This window comes from Sus scrofa, chromosome 14, assembly GCF_054392235.1.
Source record: "Sus scrofa isolate SSC_HxYL_T2T_F1_AM1 chromosome 14, Sscrofa_HxYL_maternal_Yorkshire_Landrace_v2.0, whole genome shotgun sequence".
NCBI classification, from domain to species: domain Eukaryota; kingdom Metazoa; phylum Chordata; class Mammalia; order Artiodactyla; family Suidae; genus Sus; species Sus scrofa.
In genome coordinates this window covers 145595985-145619443 of record NC_139396.1, presented here as the reverse complement: position 1 = coordinate 145619443, position 23459 = coordinate 145595985, and the positions used below count along the sequence as shown (strand labels likewise).

At 35.0% G+C, this 23459-nt stretch overlaps 1 protein-coding gene across 20 annotated transcripts in view; it reads right to left on the bottom strand.

Annotated features, from left to right (window-relative positions):
* Nucleotides 1-23459, bottom strand: part of VTI1A (vesicle transport through interaction with t-SNAREs 1A) — a 368523-nt gene that overhangs the window by 277053 nt on the left and 68011 nt on the right. For 8 of the 20 annotated variants that reach the window (XM_084994282.1, XM_013983738.3, XM_084994276.1 and 5 more), the window contains exons 4-6: nt 15476-15553; nt 9052-9072; nt 4206-4290 (exon numbers count right to left, since the gene is read on the bottom strand). In XM_084994282.1, coding sequence (XP_084850408.1) covers nt 4206-4290; nt 9052-9072; nt 15476-15553 — 184 coding nt within the window. The remainder of the gene's footprint in view (nt 1-4205; nt 4291-9051; nt 9073-15475; nt 15554-23459) is intronic. The other 12 variants (XM_084994284.1, XM_084994275.1, XM_084994277.1 and 9 more) reach the window with 2 other exon arrangements.

Below are 23459 nucleotides of genomic sequence, written 5' to 3'. Positions count from 1 at the left end.
AGATTGGGGGCAAGGACTTATAAGAAATGCTTACATGGATCATGCCAATGGCTCATACAACCAGCAGGATGTTTGGTCTTCGATGGTCACTCTGATAATTGTCCCTCTTGATGTCAGTCTTAGACTGAAATGTCCTAGCATCGGCTCTTTAGTTCAGTATCATATATTCTTCCATCTGTCTCTTCTTTTCTAAAGAGCACTATTCAATTAACTTGTAACCTCATCATTTTCTCAAACAGAAAGGGAGCCATGAAAGAAACTTGGTTAGTATTAAACTCAATATACATCAAGGTGTAAATGGCACTTAGAAATAATCATGTACTTTCACTCGGACCAAGTACATTCTGGACCAGAGTCCCTCTGTTCAACAGCTATCATTTATTTTATTTTATTTTTTGGTTGCACTCAGCATATGGAAGTTCCCAGGCCAGGGATCAAATCTGATCTGCAGCTGCAACTTACGCCACAGTGGCAGCAATGCCGGATCCTTAACCCACTGCACCAGGCCAGGGATTGAAACTGAACTTAAGCAGTGAGCTGAGCTGCTGTAGAGAAAATGCTGGATCCTTAACCTGCTGTGTCACAGTGGGAACTCCAGTAGCTATTCTTAAATAGACAGTAACTGACAATTTGACAAAATAACTTTTATTGTTTGCTTTTTTTGGGGGGGGGGCTGCACCTGTGGTATATGGAGGTTCCCAAGCTAGGGGTTGAATAGTAGCTGTAGCCGCCTGGCCTACACCACAGCCACAGCAACACTGGATCCGAGCTGTGTCTGCGACCTACACCACAGCTCATGGTAACGCTGGGTCCGTACTTAACCCACCGAGCGAGGCCAGGGATTGAACCTGTGTCCTCATGGATACCAGTCGGATTTGTTTCTGCTGAGCCACGACGGGAACTCCCGACAAAATAACTTTTAAAATGTCAAAAATGACTCAGGAATTTCAGAAGACAAATTTCATTATTTACTAGGAGGGTGTTAGTGGTCAAAATAATATGCTTTCTATTTCATTCGACATGTAAATATTTATATATAATAATCAAACTTTCTTTTATGATATTTGCCAATAACAGTCATCAAGAAAAGTTTACAGATTTTTGTTGAAATCTTTTGCCAATATTTTTCAGAGATAACCACTTATACTGATGATAACATAAAAATGATGACTTTTATAGAGCCCTATTTACTTTCTAAGCACTTGAATACATATGACCTCATTTTACTTTATAATAACTTTATGGGATATATAGAATCTGACATTAGGTTTCCATGTGGCAAATAAAAGAACACATGCAGAGAGGTAAAGTATTTCTCAAAGTCACACAGCTGATTAAGAGTAAGGCCAAATAACAGGATTGTTGTCTCTTTCTTCAATTCAGTACATCGGACAATAATTCCTAGATTCTGTGGCCAAATAAAATTTCAAAAAACATTTTGAAGGGCCCAAATATGCCAATTTTGCTATTTTTCCAGGTAAAGAAAAAACTGAATATATAATTCCTATTTACTATTTCCATCACATCATAAAACTATCCTTTTATCGCCTCCAAACAGGAAAAACATGACCTTAGAAAACATGCAGTTCTTTAAATTAATAACATTTACCTTACAAGACAATCACTTCTTTCTAGTTTTTGCCCTCCTTTTGCTGTGGACTGGTGAAAACTCTTGTTGCAGTCTAGAACTAGGTCTTAGGCCAATATTTGCAAATTATTTCCCTCTTCTGTGCTGTTCCTAAAGTCATCCTAGCTCTTTCCTAGCTTCTCCTTACATTTCACTGACTTGAAGAAGAAACCAATAAGTGCTAAAAGTTTTTCCTTCTGAAAGTTGCTGTTCTTCTACTGATACCATAACAAAATGATTAGTATGGTAAATTCACATCACAATGAAAACACAGAGTGAATGGACCTGACTTGGCTGAGGGCTAGCAGAGAAGCAAGAGATGCAGAAGCAACATGGTACCCATTGTAATTACTCCCCACCACACACATACATTATAGTAAGAAGCAAGGGCAGCAAAAATGCTTTGTGACCTTTTTCTCATTTCTTCACTCACCTTCAAATTCATCCAAGGAAATAAATTAGCACAATGACTTCCTTCTAGGTGTCTTTACCTCCGCAAACCCCACCCTCAATTCCTCCTTCTAGACTTAGTTTTACAGTCTGTAAGAAGTTTCCAAGCTTTTATGTATGTATTATATTACATATAAAAATATTAATTTTACAAAAGCTTATAGCTAGTTTACCACTGAAGCCTACTAAAAAGGCCAAGGGAACTGAGGTTGGTTTGGAGGATACTCTTAACTTGGCATTGTGCATGTTGACTGTATTGATAGTTTGATGTTACATTTTAGTACACACCTAAAGGAATAACTATCAAATCCCATTTAATCTTATAACCTTGATCAATGTATGATCTTCCAGTATCTGTGATCTTCTTCGTTGAGTTTCCTCAGTTTTGGGAGGAAGCTACAAAAAATGGTGTTATGCAAGAGAAAAGCCCAATCAGCCAAATCAAGCCCAGTGATCACCTTCATAGCAAGAGTATCCCCAACCCAACTCAGTCCCATGTGGAAAGAAGCTCATCAATAGGATACTTTGTCAATAGGTATAGTGACACATTCCCCAAGGATGTTAAAGTAACACTAAAAAAAATTTCCTTTAATACCAAGTTCAGTCAAATTTTTTTTTCTTTGAAAGATATATGTCTGTATATCATCAAAAGGCCAAGCATTGATAATAATGTTTATATTGGTATAGTGTTTTATAGAATACAAAGTATTTTAACTTATGCCTACATTTCTTAGAAATATTCTGAGACAGGCAACATTATTTCCATTCTACTGAAGAAGAAGCATACTCAGAGGGGTTATGTGATTTGCTTAAGGTCACATAAACAAGGGCTAGAACCCAAGTCTGGCCCTCTGACCTCATGTTCATGACGCTTCTCATTATTAACGTTCTCTGCAAGGACAGCCACTTCTTAAGATGAGCCCAAGGCTAAAAAAACAAACGAAAGCTGACTTTTATTCCAATCAGGGCAGAAAGCCAATCTATCAATAACCTCAGAAAGAAGGGCTGCCCACACCATTAAAAAAATCTGGTTGTCTTCAGTTTTCTCACCATTACTCTAATGCCAATGTCATTTGTGCTCTTCCTATTTGACTTCCTAGAAGTCATCACATAAGTCAGCCAACACAGGACAGCCATGAACTCAGGCCATTGGAAACCACTGGCCATTCATAAAAGAAATTATTTGGAATCATTTTCCTTATTCCTTCTCTTAAAAAATAAATATTTTTGTAACACTAAATTTAAAAAAAAAATCAATGGAAAAGTTGTCACCCACATATCTTTGTTGTTCATATACTGGGTAAGAGTTATCCGAAACATATAAAATAGATGATATATAATCTATACTTTGCAAATAGCTAAATACTAAGAAACCACTAAGTATAAAGGGGTTAATGGATACTTATTTCCTGGGTTAAAAATAAACAGTCATTGCCTGAAACATTAATAATGAAAACACATGTCTATTTGAAGTAGACTCGAGCTAGAAGTCAAATTCAGGCTGAGTTTTCTGAAATTATGAACAAGTTGTTAATTCAAATCGAAAGTTTGGATGGTATCAACTAATACTTCGAATAAAATTATCATGACTTTTTTCCTCCTTATATTTGATTACAGGCTCTGTTCATGATTTAAAAAAAAAAAAAAAAATACAGCATCCTTAGGAATCATTTCCAACTCCAGGACAAAGAAGTGAGGTAAACTCTGTATTGGTACTTCTTTGCCCTTAGTTCACATCATTTAGACTGATTACAATGTTAATTTTTACATATGTGAATAAACATAAAGGAGCAAACAACTGGAGCCGGCACTGTGTGCTAGCAATCATTGCGGGTGGGTAAACTGACAACATGTAACCACATATTAAGACAAATGTAGAATTTAGACAAAGTATTCCATCTCTTTTCAGATGTATACTTTTAAACCTCAGGAACTGTTTTCAGTAGATGTCATGCCTTTTAACTTGAAAAAAGATAAGCGCAAATAAGCTCCCAATTGTCTCCCCAATATGTAAACCACATCTCGGGCTGCTGTCTCTGCTACTCCTTTGAAGTTTCCCTGAAATGTCATGTGTTGTGAAGACTGCTGTGCATAAGCAAGACAATTTGCTCACTCTCAGAATTCTTACCGGTTTCCACTGCTATTTGGTATCCAGCCTCTAGTCTCCGAGATGACCTTTCCAGCCTCTCTGTGTTATCGAGCAGATGTGCCCTCTGAAAAAGAAAAAGGGAAAAAAATCAGACGGCCGTCTACAATGTTCTTTTTTTGCCTTAAAAAAAAATAATGCCGTCGTATGCCCTAACATTTCGGGGGGGGGGGGGAGTCACAACCCATTATAGATAATTTTTAGCAAATCTTCCATTATACAAACCACTGCAATAGACAGATTTTAAATCAATCAGTGGTATATAGACTATTCACTTTTTTGTTTTAAAAGGCAGACTCACATTGTATGTGACTGCAATGAATCTTACTCCAAAACACTGAGAAATATATGAAGACCAGAACCAACTGGATCTTTCCTGTTTCAGCAGAAGTAGACAGATATTTGCATAGATCTGTGATCCCTATTTTGTATTTATTTTCTATGAAATGCGATCACTTAAAAAACTCACTTGTTTCTTTGAATCCTGCAGGAGTAATTTTTAAAGAGGAACTTTATTTTTAAGAGAATGCCCCTCAATTTTAGATGTGTGGCAAGATGTCACATGGAACAACATATGCTACTAAAACAGAATACTAAAGAGCAATTCTAGTTCTAAGACCACTCAGGGCAACCACTAAGAGACAGGAAACACATGTTTTCCCATGCACACAGATGTACAAAATTGTGGCTTTATTCCCAAATATTCCCAAATACATGGCATTAGACTGAAAGTGAATTTCCGACAGAGTGTTTTAGATTGTGAACTAAAATGATAATAATTATATATACTCTTTTCTGTTACATTTGATGGGGGAAATTCTCTAATTTCCCCCCAATCCTCAGCTTCTAAACTTTCTTTTCTATACTGAGGCTGATTTTCTTTTTCTTTTTCTTAAAGCATAATGATCATACAGTAGATCATATTCAGGTTGACAAACATTATTTATAAGCTAATATGGCTGTGAATGGATAAGAATACATACAAGGCCATGGGAATGAGTGTGTGTGCACAGACACATGTATGTCTGGATACTTAAAATCTAAGAATATGTGTATCTGTATATTTGCAAGTGTGTACATGCACACACGTATTTGTATGTATCAGAACCTTTCCCCCTCAAATCTGTTTTGGTATCTGGTCAAAAAGTAAGAAAAAAAATGCAACCACAACTTCAACTTTGTGTTGTTGACAGATGTCATTTAAAATCGAAGAAATGCTTTCTAATAATAATAAAAAAGGAGGTGCCACACATATTATCTGAGTGGCTGTCGACCGAAACGATCCACCTTGCTCTAATGAGCCCCCACGGATCTTGGAGATGCAAGCTGTATTGACATGCACACTTAAGCTAATACACCTAGACCAGTGCCTCCAAGCTCTAGCAGCCAGGGATGCTGACAGAATATCTCGCTTCCATCTTCAAAGAAAGGAAGTGATTAGTATGTTATCATTACCATTCAAAACGTGATTTCCTTATTCCCTCCCGGCATAGGTGACACATCTGAGATGCGGCCAGACGTTGGAAGCAGCTAAAGCCACATCAAAGCTTTCCTTGAAATTTTTTTTGGGGGGGGGGAAGTGCTGGGGGGAGTGGGGGGAAGAATCATTAAAACAATGCATTTAGAACAGAGAGATAGGACCTGATGTGAAGGTCAGGAAAGCTGCAACAACAGTCTATAATAATTAATAGAGTCGTCTACTATACAGTGGAGAAATTAAGAGAAAAACTGCCCCTCCCTCTGCCAAAAAAAAAAAAAAAAAGCTAAATAAATAAAAGGGAGGAAGGAAGGAAAGTGTATAGCATGAAAATGGGAAATCACGAAAGGCTGTAATTGAGAAAAAGAAAAGCAAGGGGAGCTTTATATGTTTGGCATTAATGACTATTTTTAAATAAAATTAAACACTTTACTCAGCTTATCAAAAATAGCTTTCTTATTCCTAATTCTCCCTACATGCAGGCTTGGGGAGTGGGGATTGCTCTTCTCTTCTCTGAATATTGTTTTCTATCTAACAAAGGACTTGATTTCAAATTGGTGATTCTCTAAAAAGATATCAGATCTGTGAAATCAAGAGTAAATGTGAATTTTAATCCAGAATAAGAGAACAAAGATTTGGGGCTCATTTTCATATTGGATGAAATCTATAAATGAAAAGAAAATATTTAGCTCCTGTGGATTAAAAAAAATTAAAGCTCCAACACTGAAAATGGACAGTCTAATTATATGATAATATATAATGTAGGAAACAAAGTATTTAAATGTAGAATGATATGGGGGATTCCATGAAAGGGAGCCAAATCCACTTATCCAGTGTATGGCTATAATGAGGGGCAAAATTTCTCAGAGAACTTTTTATCTTAAAAATGCATATTCCTAAATAATGGAAGTAACCCTTCTTCAGGACAGTTGAATTTTATCAGAGCAAATCTGCACACAAGAGGACTATCGGTTTACCAGCAGCTTTCCAGCAGGACCTCACTTTGTATTTTGGAACCTCTTCACTTAAGTCAAGCTAAAATCAAGTTCTTGTAACAGCTGTGCTATTTACATTGTTCCCTTAGTTGTGCATTGCCCTGGTCTCTGAAAATGAAAGGAAATACACTACAGTAGCAGCTGATGCTTTCAACTTGCCCCCACACTCCATCCCAAACTCATTCTCTCACCCTCTTCTCAGCCCTTTTCAAAGCAGGTAAGTGGAGCTGTACAAGCGCTTCAGACACAGCTCAACTTGTGTGAGGAGCTGCGCAACGTAGAGGGCTAGAGACGCAGGATTCAAACGGAGAGCTCGGCGTAGCCAACACCAGTTCAGCTCCCTGTGCACCACCAGCCTGCCTCCAAGCGTGCCCTGTTTCCAGAACTGAGCCCCCCAAAAGAGCATGGCGAGTAAGGGACGGGGCATACTTTGTTTCCAAACACAACAAAACATCTTATTTTGAAGCAGATGAGTGCCTATCAGCTTCAAACAAGGAAGAAACCTGGGGTATATTCACTCCCTGATGACTATGAGAATCCTGGCTGAGAAACAATCACTTTGGAGCAAACCATATACTAAGGCGGTGCCACCCCCATAACCTATTGTATAAATAACAAGGCTACATCCATATCAAAGTCTGTTAAAAGAATATATTTCAGAGTACATTATTCTGTTAGTGGAGTGATCTAATTCTTCCAAGCACAATCAGGTTACAGTTTTGGAAACATGCATTCTAGAAGCATAATTGATAAAACTGTTGCTATAGGCACAACAAAAGAATTAAGCCATAAAATGATGATAAAACATATTTGAAAAGAAATGCAGACATAATGTTTTCAGTTTTTAGAATTAGGATCTCTAAGGCCACACAATTCAGTTTAACAAAAATAAATATTCTGTCAGTGATACTGATGGTACTGAGGCATAAGAGATCATTAATAATATTCATCGCTAAATTCAGGGGCAAGAGCTTCGCGTAGTTTCTTCACACAGTGGTTTTCTAGTCTATTGTTAGCTGCAGTAGCATTTAAAAATTCAGATTCTTCACCTAAGCCTGAGCGTATGCAAATTATACAAGCAGATAGTCTGTCTTGCAGAAAAATAATGTTGATGTATCACTCCCCTCAAGAATAATCTTATACATCGAAACTGCGATTGATAATATTCACTCAGTATATACATCTGCTTCCATGCAGGGAAGATGAGAAACACAAAAAGATTGGAGGGTGAGGATTTTGTGTATTCTCACCCTTCATTTTTATATATATCATTATTACTTTTACTGAGAAGACATTACTAATGCATCTCAAATCAGAAGAGTTGTTGAAAACCACTCTCCACAAACCTATAAATTAGGATTCACATCACCTTGAGAATGATGACATTACCAATACAAAAAAATATCTAGGAAAACCTCAATCAATGAAGTCAAATTAAACTTGAAAATAATTCACAGTACTCTTTATTATAAGCAATTAGAGAAGCTCCAAATTGCAATATGGGCCATTATTTTATGCCTTAATATAAAAGTAGCAAAACTCAACCTCACTAAATAAAAAAATATAACTATCTCTGAAAAGAGTAGCAAAGCATATTTGATAAGTTTGGTCTAGTTAAAAAAATATACAGAATCATTTGGCGTCTCATTGATACAGGGATAAAATTATAAACACTGTCATAAATATCTGCTGGGCCATAAAAAAAGTCTAGAGCTGCATTATGAAACAGTCTAGCAAACTCAGAAAAAAGAGCACTCACTTGGGTGCTATTTCCTACAAAAAGGAAAGTGTTTAACAATGAGGAGAGCTTTGGCTATTCCTAGGTATCTGTGTATACAGACTAGTAGGGCATTTATAACATGTATGTGTTTCTCCAAAAGGATAATAGATGCATGGTATCCAATGTTGAACCTAAGAATTTTGGTTGAGAGGAAAGAGTTTATTTAAAAACTGTCTTCAGTAAAGTAAATTGGAATGTCAGATTTTTTTTTCAATGTATCGACTTTGAGAAACCAATACAAATAAAATAAACCTTAATTTAATCTGCATTAAAACTAAACTATGCATTTTATGATATTTGTTTTTTTTCTTTCCTTTTTTGGTCTTTAAAATGTGAGTTTTCTTCCAAAGCTAGCAAACAATGATCACCATGATAAGCATGATTAGGATATACTTGTTTTTTTAAAGATAGCAGAGAACATTTCTAGTAATATAATCAATATGTTTGCTATATTTATATTTTGCTGAAAAAATGAACCCAAAGAGTTTACTTCAGATTTAGAAACTCAGTTTTACAGGGAAAAGCAGAATTAAGAGGGAAAAAAAAAAAAAAAAAAGCAAGCCAGGAAGTACTCACCTCTTCACGTAATTTTATCAACTGCAACATGAATGCACAAAAAAAAAGATAAAAAGGAAAGAAATGGCAGGAAAGAAAGATCAGTTGTATGACAGGATACAGAATTAACATTGACAATTTATCTGTTTACATGTTTAGCATTTAAAAATCACAGACAAACACATTAAAAGAACCTAAACATAGACTACATGCAGAGTTTTTTGAACGAATAAAGATCACTTTCTCACACTGTCACATTAAACAAAGAGAATAGTGTGAAATTCTCTTTTAAAGTACATCTAAGACACCATCATGAAATAAAGGGGAACGACTTCATAGAAGTCTATATTATAAAGAAAGAAAACAAGTTTACTGTTCCTCTCTTCTAAGAATGTACCACTGAAGAGGTTTTGTATATACAAGTTTTCAGAATGTTTCTCTATTTTGAATCTTGACAAGTGATTTCAGATTTTACCTCCAAATGAAAATGATTAATAGTTCATGCTTTTGTCTCAAGAAGCATTTAAAACAACAAACTGTTATGTTAATGTCATACTTGTACCAACTCTAGTACTAGGATTGCCTTAGGAACTAACAATATTTTAATTGGGAATAAAGCATGCCAGTATAGATAATATTTAGGACATGATATCAGAAAATATTTCAGTATCCTTAGAAATATTGTGTATATCAGAGCTGACTTCCAGGTTTTTGCTTTGCTTGAGAGGATACTGGAATCACATGGTGTTTTTATTTTAATTTTTGAAGTTTCTTCACTTCTCAATTTCTTCCTCTTGTAAACTGGGCTGTCTCAAAGCAATAAGCTCTCTCACATCATTTGTACTGCAATCTGTTTTCACCAAAATCAAACTCTAAACCATGCTTTACCCATTAGTAAACTTCTATGATAAAATTGTGATTCTCCTCTGCAGAGTATTTTTCTATTTGCCTTATATACAGCAGGTAAAAAAAGTTGCTTAACTCTTTAGAAACTAAAAAATGGATATAACCAAAGGTTTGGTTCACTGTGTGTGTGTGCGTGACAGTACTGTATTCTAAACCATGAATATCACTGTATAGTTGAGATATCTGCCATAGTTTCTATGATGAATAGAAACAGAAACCTATGTTGTAAGAGACTATAAACCACATTTTAGTTCTGAAATTTGCATCCTCAGCAATTCAGGTCTACAACTGATAATTTTTAAGCATCCAAATATCTGTAACATCTGTTATAACACTTGACTTATGCAGGCCAATAAATTAAACTATTGCTCTGGGAAAAACGTGCCATGAATTGCTCACTATAAGTCTTTCTAAAAGTATCAAGTTTACTATAGCCCAGATTTCTCAGTGCTTCATGCTGTTTTTGGTCTCCAATTTAAGGAAGGCAATACACATTCCAGCTTATTCTGTTATTTCATTTGTCATTTGAAAAGTATTTCAAGCACAAAAGAATGAGATTTCAAATGCTACGAATCTTTTATAAAAAAAAAAAGAGGTGGGCACAGAATCTATTACATAATGTCTCAGAGTACATTTAGTGAAAAAGAAACATTTAATATCATCCTTTCAAAAATATTCACGGAGTTGTCATTACTTTTAATTAATACACTCATTCAGCAACCGCTGAGTGTGCATGAGTCAAGCAGCTCATCATTTCATGTGAAAAGTTATGATTCTTCCTCAGAAGAAGTAAAAATTCTAATCTAAAATACCTAGCCTATCACATATCGGAATCTTTCTCTTTGCTATCCGAACATCATGGGAGAAAAAGGCGAACATTAATTCTCAGAAAGAGCTGATCTGGGAATTGATCGCATAGCTATTTTTTCTTTCTGGGGGCACCATTCTTCAGTTGACTATGATACTTAAAGGGCCAAAGTTTAAAACTACTCTTCAGCAATAGAGACCATTTGGGCCATGCCACCCTGCCATAATCAATGAGTGTTTAAAAATGCTACCCATTTGTTTTTTCAATAGGTTCCAAACAAAAAACGTTCTATCTTGTTTGTGCTGCATGGCTGCATCCAAGCTCTACACCGGATTTGTAGCTAAGCTAGGTAATGGGAGGATTTTTAATCTTCATTTTTTTTTTTTAAGTTCGTCCGAGAGTTTTCATTCAAATAAACAAAAGATGGTCTATTTTTGAAAATTAACAATGCTTAGACTAGACTGAAAGTAGTGATTTCGTATTTTATCGAGTTACTAGCCCCGTCACAGGCGACATGAAAGTGTGCCATGCCACCATGTTGAGTTATGATAATCAACATCTTTTTTGAAACAAAGATTTTTTTTTTCCCCAATGCAGAATTTGATACAAGAGGTAATCTGTTCCTTTGTGGGCTGAAAAAATCTGGTTTACGCTGGTTTGAACCAGTGGAATCTCTTGTGGTTAAGCCTTCTGCTGTGACTAAAATCAAAACTGCACTGCAGAGCATGTGAGGGTTCATGCGCGCGCGCCTCTGTGTGTGAGGGGCATCACGTGACCCCCAGAACTACCGAATTTTTTTTTAAAGCTGATAACGCGACTGCCGTCTCTGTCCGCATACAGATAACGAATAAATGCTGAACTCTATTAAACGCCCTTTACACATTATCGTGGGTCGAACACACAATTTTCTGAACTTACGATGACAGTCTATTTATTTTGCTATAAACCCTCAGCACGTAACGAACAGATTTGTGCCTGGTAATGATCTGCTCTGCCAGGGCTATATGAAATGATACCGACCTTCTTTAGATCTTGGGGAATTAAATTGACCGACTTCACCCCCTGGTCTGTAGCTGAAGTTTGACACACTTTATGCACAGCAAGCCCAAATCAGAACTTAAGAGAACCTCGCATTAAAAAATTAAGCAATCATATCTGCTGAATATTGCTCTACCACAAAAATTTCCCCACATTTAGAAACATCCTACTCTTTATACATAGTTTGAACCTTCTATGTAGGATTTTTCTCAAATTGCATTTACTCAGATTTATTCGCTGATCAATATAATTTTGCATATGGAAACTGAGATCCTATTAGGTTTCATGAGTAGAGCTTGGAGCCTTTGCCCCATTGTCATACTCCACTATGAAGGGGATTTAATTCTGTTCAATGTTTGGGCTTTTTCTTTTTCCTTCTCTGACAATGGTTTTCATGAAACTAAATCAAGTTAATTATTAAAGTCTCCACTCTAAATACAGCATCGCCACATTTCAAGAACAAACTCTCAAAAAAATAAAATGTTGTCATATGCAATGGAAAATATAATATGTTAAAAGAATGGAAGGACAGTGCCTAAGACAATAGACCTTGGAAAGCCCCAATAATACTCTAATGTGAAAAGTAGGTAATTTTGTTCCTTCTCTGTAAGTCAAGGATGAGCTATATTTGCTTGTATGAAATGGATCTAATAAAAATGAATTTATATAAAGAAATTAATTTAGAATTAAATAAAATTGTGTACTGTATGAAGACATTAAAAATGCATGTGAAAAATTTTTGAAATTTTAACATTTATAACATGGCAAAAGTGTTTACATATATAAGAGTAAATTAATATACTTTATCAGTAATTGGCAGATTATAATTATGTGTATTAGCAGCCAGGTTTTTAGATACCTTAAAAAATGCATTATAAATTGGCAGAATGAGAAATAATAGCTATGGCATTCACATTTGTCTAAATCCACAAAGAATTCACTAAAGGGAGGGTGTGTATATTGGCTGCATCGAAAATAAAGAGCTAGTAGTACTTAGTTTATTTTATCTATTTGCAACCTTTGCTATGAATTCCTTATTCCTTTTTCTTTTGTGATCTGTAATTTTAAAAAATTGAGATATATCCTAATTTTAGTTAAACAAATATTGCTAGTTTTGTCTCTTTGTTTACCTGCAAGTTTTCCCTCTATGTTAAAAGTTTATCATAAATATTACATGGTCAAGAAGTTCTGAAAATCAATTTCTCAACAATTAATTTGAAAATAAACATCTCTGTGAAGAAAACATTTTCTTCCATAACTTACAGGTGATCCTACACAGAAAAAGCTATCTTCTCAGCCACTGAGCTACAAGAATTAAAATGAAGAGCCAACTTGAAATCTTTTCTTCCCTTAAAGAAAGGGTGTCTGTTTTCATGCCATAGTCTGAATGAATACTGATACAGAATAAAGAGTTATTCTCAAGTGACCATTCCCATTTAAGGATGTGTGTAGTTTTAGGGATTTTTAATTTCTATATTATAATAAAGATCCTGAAAACAAAATTTAAAGGCTTCACTGTGATATGGAAATGTTGCTACATTTGGTAACAAAATATCCAAAAAGTTAAGTGCAGTCTCTCTGAACTTTCAAACCTGATTCAAATTTTAGACTGAAAAGTTCACATAAGTAATAATCTAACAGTTCCACAGTCTCATGACTATAATTTATCATACTCTATTTATTGAAATGACAGCTCCTTACAACTAAACTTCAGGTTCTCCCAGCACTTTCAGAATTTGTAAGTTTGATTTATACAAGTCCAGGGGAAATCTCTGAGTAATCACTTTAAAGTGACAGGAATATAATTTGAAAAATTCAGAAACTATGAACTCTATTTTTGTGGAATATTTTTCTCTAGGCATAAAAAAAGTCATACTTATATGTATGTAAGGCAAATGTTTTAGGCACAAAAAATGTCCATTAAGAGAAGTGAACATGCTTTAAAAAAAAAAAAAAAAAAAAAAGATCCCTGTCACAGTACTACAACATCCATTACAATAAAGGAGTCTGAGTTAGACAGAAACACCTCCTTCCTTTCTATTTCCTCTAGATTAGGCAGTGGTTTCAAATGAGGGAAAGATCTATAGCTTTTTAAAGAACCGACATGGGGACTATGCACTCTTTTTTTTTTTTTTTTTTTTGCAAAAAAAAAAAAGATAGTGCTTTTTTTGCAGTAAAGATAGAAAATAAAACCATGATTGATCCACTCAAGAGGTATGAGCAATCTAAATCTCACTTAAAATAGGGAGAAAATTTTTTTCCTCTCATCCTCACATTATTTAATCTATTATGAGTAAAACTCCTTTATCACATCACCCTTTTATGTTTGATGTGCTCCTTATTTTTTTTTTTTCCCTTAGCTAGTCTCACATTTCAATCAGGAAAGCTGAAATCCCAAGTCAAATCTTAACATGTTTGCATGTCTGAACTCAAGCTGATAAACATCCATAGTGGAGGAGGTGAGATTTTTTCCAAAAACAAACGTAATCAGCTCAGTGACTTTTCTCTCTTTTGAGGGATGGGTAGATGCGGGCCTTAATCACCTAACGTAACAACATATTTACAATGTTAATATTCTAGTAGATAGTAATATATTTTCAGCATATATAGACTTATACTCTATTTGGAATGGTAAATACTATTATGCAATTTTTATAATGTCTATCAATATATTATGTTTTACTACCTTATTAAAATTTTGGTTTGCTCGATGAATGATTTATGCACATTTTTATTTAGACAGAGTAGAGACCTTTACTAGACTTGCCAAAGTAACATTAATAAACACGTTCAGGTCTCGCTTCTGAAGTTCCCTATCATTTATTTTCTTTAAAAGTGTCAAAGAGAATCAGTCACTAGGGCTGTTTGAGACATTTTAAAAACCATCTCTACACGGAGGTTCTTGAAACATTTTTTAAAGTCATATATATTATCTACATGAATTAATGCAATCTGAAGTACTCATTCAAAAAAAGAAGAAGGACATTAATTAAACCCACGACACTACCGTGTGATCCAATGAGAACTGACAGCCAAATTGTAGGGCCCCCTTAAGAAGAAATTGTATCTTATTTTTTGCCCATGCAGATCTTAAACTGCAAAAAGACTTTTCCTATTACTGCTACTACCACTATCATTATCATCATCATCATCATTATTTTGTGACAGGGCAGGACCTCTATGTGAGCATGCAAGTTCCACGCTGGTGCCTACAATTTGTGTTTTGGTGATTGTATTTTTAAGAAGCTACACAATAGGAGACTGAGCTGCCCTGTCGAATTTTGAAAGCTTACTTTCATTTGTTTTGCTGCAAGTGTTGATTTAATTATACTGCATTATTATCAAAGCTGCATTATGTACTTTTTTATTCCTTTTACATGTGTTTGAGGTGAAGACCTTGGCTTTGTCTGCAAACAGTGTGTTTCAAGTTATTCCTTAAGTACTAAATAATAACGAAAAGAGAAGAAAAGATTTTTTTAAAAGATAGCAGACAGTGATCACAAGGTAAAGGGTTAAATGTAAGATCTCCAAGAAACATTTTGAAGTTGATTAAGACTCCAGCTTTGCATTAAACAGTATCGCTTCCACATGAGTTGCTGCTAATACTGTTACAGAGCAGCTTGAGAGCCCAGTGTGCCAGTGACCTCCTTCACCCTCCAGCCACCCACCGGGCCTTCCTGATTAGCATTCTACCTGGTTCTCTGAGGAATTCCCATCATCCCCTAGGAGCTCATTCCGTACTTCGTCACTGTAGGCGATCCGTGACCTTTTCTATAAAACAAAACAAAAAGGGAGAGAGCAAGATGAACCTTAGAAAGTAAAGGCTTCGAAGCATTATTGGTATCAAGGCTGATCATCTCAAACCTCGAGAGCCCCCTAATGGAAACCTATTTGCTCAAATCTGCAAACCAAAGTTGTGCAAAGTTCTTGAACTTGAGAAGTTTAATGTAAATTAGAAGTTTTTCAAATGCCAGTAACGAAAGAAAACTCAGCATTGTGTAAGTGCTCTCTTACTATTCACAAACAGATCAGAACTGACGTTATTCCATACAAAGTCATTCAAATAAGGCCACAAAGCTGAAGGAAACACAGCTAGCTAGCTGTATATCTGCAACACTCACCAGACTGTAATGAAAGCAAGAGTATATGGGAGTCTTTAATATTGTGGCAGGAAATGGACTATACAATATAGGCCTTTTAAAATCTCTAATTCTAGGATAATATTGTATCTCCAGCTATACACTGGAATGCCTGGAAAAGAGCACATCCACATTCCCTTCATTATTGTGATGTTACTAACCAGAAAGAAATGGAATGTAAAAGCCCATCCTGTTTCCAAACAGTAATTTAAATGTCTTCAAGTCCTCTACAAATAATGGCCTAAGGAAAAATAGTGGGAGTGTGTGTATGTGTGTGTGTCTGGTAAAACAAATTAAATTTCCCAACCCCAGTAAATAAAGGCAAGTGGGCTATGAGTCAACTTTTCACAACACCAGTAAATACAGATAAGCGGGCTATGAATTGATGTTTCACACACCAAAATTTTGTTTTACAAGAAATCTACCTTTACCTGTAAAGCCAGAGGAACATGTCTGCAAGCAATTCATGAATTATCTAAATGTGCACACATTTGGAAAAGCTAACAGACTCTAAAAATTAGCTGTGAAGCTAGAGTGCCATCCTCAGATCCTACTTCAGCATCGCTATTTCAGAACCAAATGCAGATTTACAGGTTACTTTGCTGCCTTTTCTACCTCTGAACTAACTAAGCAAAAACAGTCAATTAAAAACTGGCAGTTGGGAAGCAGTAATCTTTTCTCACTTGGGGTCTATAGTTTAGGACTTAAAATTTCTTACCTGCTCAAATGTGATAGGAAAAAATTATTATAGTTTAAAAAGAACTATCTATAATCCTCGAGCAGAAGTCAACAAGATTTTTAATTAGATTTTTAAACCAGTGAATGAGTAACACTGCTTTGCTACATAGAGATCATAATATCTTAAATATAAAATCATACTATATTAGAATTTAAAAGCACTTTTGACAAGAAAAACTAACTGATGTTAAATCGTTTTTAAAGTCACCTTTCTCAACTGGGGTTCCTTATCTGATCCACAAAACACAGAAAACTATTTCAGTGACTATTTTCTCAGTTCTCCCAAAGATGGGACATAAGAGAGAGTTTAGTTCATTACTTAGAATAGAAGCCTAAGGGCATTTAGGGTTTAATTCTCTGGCAGAATCCAGCTGAAAATGGCTGAATGAGGTATAAATAAAAATAGATAAACCTAGACATCCCTTTATTTTATGTAAAAAAAAAAAATCAGTCTCATGGAATTCTAAAGGTATCTGGTTAAACTGAGACTAGAACCCTATGGTCCTGAGTTATAGCTTAGTACTCATTCTACTGGACAAAATTTCCTCCTCACTTTAATGCCCTCTGAATACACTCAGAAAAAATACATAAAAATTGCAAAATGTTGTAAAGGAGATGGTGCCGTCCCCTCCCGCCCCCAGTCTCTACCTCAAGCTCCCTTTCCCTGCTGCACATGTATATCTCATACCTTGGCAAATGCAGTAAGTCTGTGGTAGATAAATGAAAGCAACAATGTTGCAGAAAGGACAAAATAGAATAGGTAGGGCATTAGCCCAAGGTCAGTAATGACATGTATATCAGATGTCTTAACTATTCAGGAGTGACCCAGCTCATTCATTTGTGAACATGCCAGACTTCTTACTGTCACAAACAGCAGATGTTAAGGCTGCTTCTCTTATTGTATTTCCTGAAGCTACTATTAATTAGCTATTTCTATTGACTTCATATAGAATTGTATTGAAAAATGCTAAATTACAAGGACAGTACTTCATGGCCTTACCACAATATTTCAATCAAGTCAAGCCTTTCTTTCACCCATTTGGAGATCCCCATACTGTAGTTTCAAACTAGCTAAGCAAAAGTATTTTACAGCATTAAAGGAAACGAGAACCTTTAAACAGGCTGTGGTATCAGAGCTGCCTTTTTAATTATTCATTTCATCACTATGGGGGACTAAAACATTCCACAGTATGCAAGAATATCATATGGAGATTGTTTTTGTTTTTCCCTTTTTTCACCAAAATACCAACAAATGGGCATAGATTGTTCAATTACATTATATTCTTATTTTGATTTACTATACTTCAAAAGAAGAAGAAAATTACAAGCATGTATCCCTAAATATCTAATCTTGTTTTGGTTAGAATCCATTGCATGTGAAAACCAGCAATTAAGGGTGTACATGCTCAGCAACAGAGGAGAACGAAAGATTTATCCACAGTTGAAGGGTGGTTCCTATAAATGTCATTCCTTACCATTGGGGATGATACAAACTGGTCATTTGGATGGCTTTCCGGATATAATTAAGTGAATGGTAGGCTGAATTTATAAAATGTTCTCTGATAGGACTGACTTCTCTTAAGAATGAAAAAACAACTAATTTCAAATATCAGGAATAATTCCTCATGGAAATGACACAACTTATGCTTGAAAACTGAACTCTTTATGCTCAGGGGTCACTTTAAGAAAATTTTTTAAAATTAAGATTTTGCTTTGTTAAGAATTATATTTAAATGCCTGACATTGGTATTTTCTCCTAAATTTTTATGGTTTGAAATTTTAAGTAACCTAATTTTAATCAGTTCTAATTTAGCCTGCAGGATCATCACTAAACTAAGTGAATACCAAAAAAGACCAATTCCTTTGAATGGCAAACTGCTTATTTTATGGAATTTTTCTCCAAAATACCAATAAATTATTTTACCTTTTGTGGAATGTTTAAAAACCTCACTCTACTTTACTAAGTACTATGTTATACTTTAATTTGGAATATTCAAAGTTAATGAAACGGAAACATCTACTGTATCTTGATTAACTAAAATATTTTTTACTTTATTATCAACTGTATAAAATCTGTACTTTAGCCAAATGCAAGCAAGAGAATTTGAGCTGGAAATGTCACACACTCAGCTACAGTTTGAAGGAACCCAATTCATAATGCATTTTATAAATAGTTAATGACTTCTATACATAAGCTAACCAGGCAAATCAAGAAATTGTCAACATTTTTAGTCTTAGTTGTCAGTTACTACTGTCTACTGGTGCTTTATATGTGGCTTCTGGAGAAGACAGAAGCTCTCTGCAGTTTGTAATCTATTGCAATTTCAGGTCTGTACCATAAGGGTGGAAAAGCTTCAGCTGACAATATTTCACACACACATACACACACACACACACACACACACACACACACACACACACTTAAATACAAAGGCATTCCTCGCTTTAAGTTGTGTGTTTGTGTAAAGTTTATTCCTCCTCACATATACTTAAGTGAACTAGACACAGTTGGACAGGAAAATCTACAGTCCATATAAGAACTATTAAAAAAATGACAATTTAACAACTGATTATTACCCCTAAAACATTAGGAGCATACAGTTTCAGTAGTTATTTTAAACTGATAACTAAAGTGAGTCTTGGTTTTGAAATCAAGAATTTCAGATTCCAAGCAGTTTTTTCTTGATGAACAGAAGGTTTGCAATACTGATTGGCTGATTTCTTAAAGCCAAATTCAAACAGATACACTTGCTCAGTTCTGTCTGGAAATTTGGCTTGAAACAATCTTACCTACTTGACCTTAACATCTCCCAACTGAACTGAATGCTTTCCTAGACAGGCACTGCTAAACTAGAAACAAAATGAATTAACTTAGCTTAAACTAATTAAGACCTGTGATCTGTGGTACCGCCTCCTGTATGATTCGACATGTGAAACAGGATATACGTAACCAGAATGAGGATTCTAGCACCCACAGCTAGCATAAGCATAACAATGAAGTTGGTTTATTACTAAAGCATATATGAGAATTTAATTTCCATGGCGTGCACATGGCAAAGCAATTGCTTAAATTGCCTCACCTGGGAATTTAATACAATGTTATCATCAGACCAGCCACATTGTAAATAGATTTATAATGCTTTCCATGTGCTGCACTCTGTTGCATATGAATTAAGTAATGATCTGGTATTACAATAAAATCAGCTAGTTCCCACACCTGGCAGACAGGATATTTCACTAAATTAATACCCATACAGCTACATCACAAGGCATGGGAGAGGAAACAACCTCTAAGGCATTTGACTTGAGTTTTACATGGGAAGCAAACACTCCATGGCTATGTAGAATGTAACTGGGTTGAAGGGGCTGCTCAAGACAATCTGTTTCCAACATCTGTATTACAGAATTAAGACTTTCTCATTTCCATTCAATTTTGGCCTGATTTTCTTCATTCAGTACTTTAATTACTAATCAGCAATTCGCAACATTCACAAACACTAAGAAAGCCCTTTATTCTAATCTATGGGCTGCAGACAGCCAAATAATTGATACAAAATGCAGTATGGTTTTGGTAAGTAATGAAAGAACAGCTTGTCCTACTTCCTAATCAAATTGGTCTATAGAAGAAATGGTTAATAGATTTCTCCATAGGTCTAAAACAAATTACCCAGTCTGGCCAGACTTTTCCATTGCTTCTACCATGTCTTTCAGTCTTTATATATTTAATAATGCCCAAGGTTACCAGGTGATACATCTATTAAAAACTGTTATGCTTTCACAGCCAAAGAATTTAACTACTCCTGTTATAATTAACACTTTGGGATAGCTACAGAATACCGTGAAATTATATTTATTAGCTAGTCATATAATTGCTGGTATTCATTTCTTACTTAATTTTATCTGGTTCTAATTAAATAATATCATACTTCCATAATGCCCAGATGGCATTTTCTAAAATGCATCTATCTTTGGCACAAAGCATTCCATTTTTAACCTCACTTCTACTTCACCACTGGCAATTTTAGCTTTTCATCCTTACTTTACCCCTGACCCAGGATTTAAAAAGGCTCATCAATCCAGGACAGGAAACATATTTTGGAGAAAAAAATAAAAAGGAATTTATAACATTTTGTTTATTATGTTCTTTGTGCTGTATTAATTTGGCCAAAAGAGATTTAAGATTAAAACATACCATACCACATGATACAGGTAAAGGGAAAGAAAACTGTTAGGTAACTGATCCCTAGAAAGTTGTTGGGATGACAAAGTACAGGACACTGAGTGAAAAGAAATGAAATAGCATTTCAGTATGTGATCCCAGTCAAATTAACTTTTCTAAATATCAGTGTGCTCAATCTCTAAAAAAGTGTAGACAATATTTATTTCCCAGGGCTTTTGTGAGGATTTAAATATTATAAACAAATGGAAGCCTATCGTAATACCTTAGATGTGATAACCCTGCAAAAGATGTGCAACTTAAATATTAGTTGATCATATTGGAAAGGATGCAGTAAAACCATGACTGAGAGTATGAATTAGTGCATCCTTCCTAGAAAATGATTTGCCAATATATACCTCAAGTAGCTTTTAAAAAATCCATACTATTTAATCCAGTAATTCTACTACTACATTGTTTTGCCTAATTCCCTAGTTTATAGCACCACAATTTTTGGATGACTTTCAATGGTTAAAAAACAAAAACAAAAACTTTACTTCATTTCTTTAATGTTATCAGAGAAAGTAACTTCCAATCTGTTTCTTCTGAGTAATCATTCCACTAAACATGGCTTGCTCCTGCTCAAGGGACTGTTTAGAGTTAAAGGTCAAGCTCATTCACTGGAAAGTGCACATACCACATGTTACCAATACTGCAGCATTAATAAAGGGAAAATACACTTCCTATCTATCATGAACTCATGGCCAGTGGACCATATGCAAGCTACCAGAAAGAAAATACCAACATGCCCTGCTGCTAGGCTACCAGCAGTTGGAAAAGCAGGTTACTGTGAGAACACTGAAATAACCCATTGTTCCTGAGTATGTAATACCAGAAAAAATATTTTAATTTAAAATACAAACTCATTGAGTAATAATAAATAATAAAACATAAAATAAAATACAAACATCTTTCTATTATAATCATTCTCATTTATTATTTTTGCTTGTAGTTTCAAAACATTTTACATGTTGGAAACAGATATTTGTGTTTTGGCTGCAAATAACAAGAGAAATCACAGCACATTTTCTCTTAGTTTTTTTTTTTTAAATTTAGCTTTAATATCACATGTGACTTTGCATATGATGAGGTTATATCTGTATATATACAAATATAGACTCATACAAACCCATATGCAATCCATATGGTATGACTTTTTGTATTTCACAATGCTGGAATAGATTTTTATTTATACTAGAAACTCTGACCACATGGCTGCTACATCATTTAATGATTTGCAAAAGAGAGAGCCCAGAAATCATGTAACTGCACTTCTTCATTTCCTCCTCCAGCATTTCTAAACTTATGCCTGAAATTTAAACTAAGCATCAGTGTTTCTAAACGCAACTTGAGTTAGAATCACGGCTGCACTTGCTTGGATATGCTTATAGTTTACAACTTTGACACTGCTATTGAACACAGTGTCTGTGTCTTAAATCATGTTAGCTTGTCAATCAATAATTAAGTTACTTCATTCAGAAAATCAACTCATGATAGAATGCCCAGATGTTGCTGTCAACATCTGGAATAGTGTAAGTATATAGTAGAGTCTAATTCTTTAAAGTCTTTCTGAATATAAAAAAACTCCACAGACTGTGCTTGAAATAATCAAAATGTCCATTATTTTGTTTGATAATGACATATAAATACTCTATACATTCCCACTGGAAAATGACAGTCTGATAAATAAATCCTATATGATAGCTGCTTTATTTGTATTTTTAAAAGAACTACTGAAATAAAGTGTGTAGATTTATATAATTAATTTGTATCTAGGTTTCTCTATGTAATCTGCCTAGCACTAGGAAGGGAAAGCGATCCATTCATTGAAAATCTGGCCATAGTCATGATGTCAAGATATCCAAAAACAAATGATCTTGATTTGTTCTTCTGTGCAACTATACTGAAGTAATCATACAAATGACAGTGACATGTGGCATCATCCAGACCAGCCTACAAACTAGAGATGAGGGGTTCTAAGCCAGATAGGTGATGTACCCAAGGCCAACACCAGGGAAAGACCAAGCAGAACAAGAACAGAATCCATTTCCCAATGCCAGTACTCTTTTCACTTTACCACACCACCAAGACAGGCTGGGGGTATCCTATCACTCACTCCCAGAGCGAGGGTGTCTGTGCCACTCACTGAGTTCTATGCACTAATCATCAGCCATAAACTTGATTAGTTTGTAGATTGGGTTTCTTGACACCCTCTTCCAAAATAAACAAATAAATCTTTACTTATACATTGTTGTCAACATTTGTAATATTGAAAACAATAAATGTGAAAGTCCCAGGGTGACAAATACTTAAGGTAAAATGTTTTATTTGATAGACAGTGAGTCACAACCACACCTATGGGTATAACTTAGATACATTTCAAGATTAATCTTCGAAAGCTGCACCATAAAGCAGTGATAATCTACCCATGTGGCAGGAGAGGAGCCACACCAGGTATTAAGATGTGTTAAGAACTGTCCACTTACTCATGCGATCTGGTGACTCCCTCTACAGTTACTCTACAATTCTAGCTTGGAACCAACCACCTCATAAACAAACTTTTTTTTTTTTTTTTTGTCTTTTT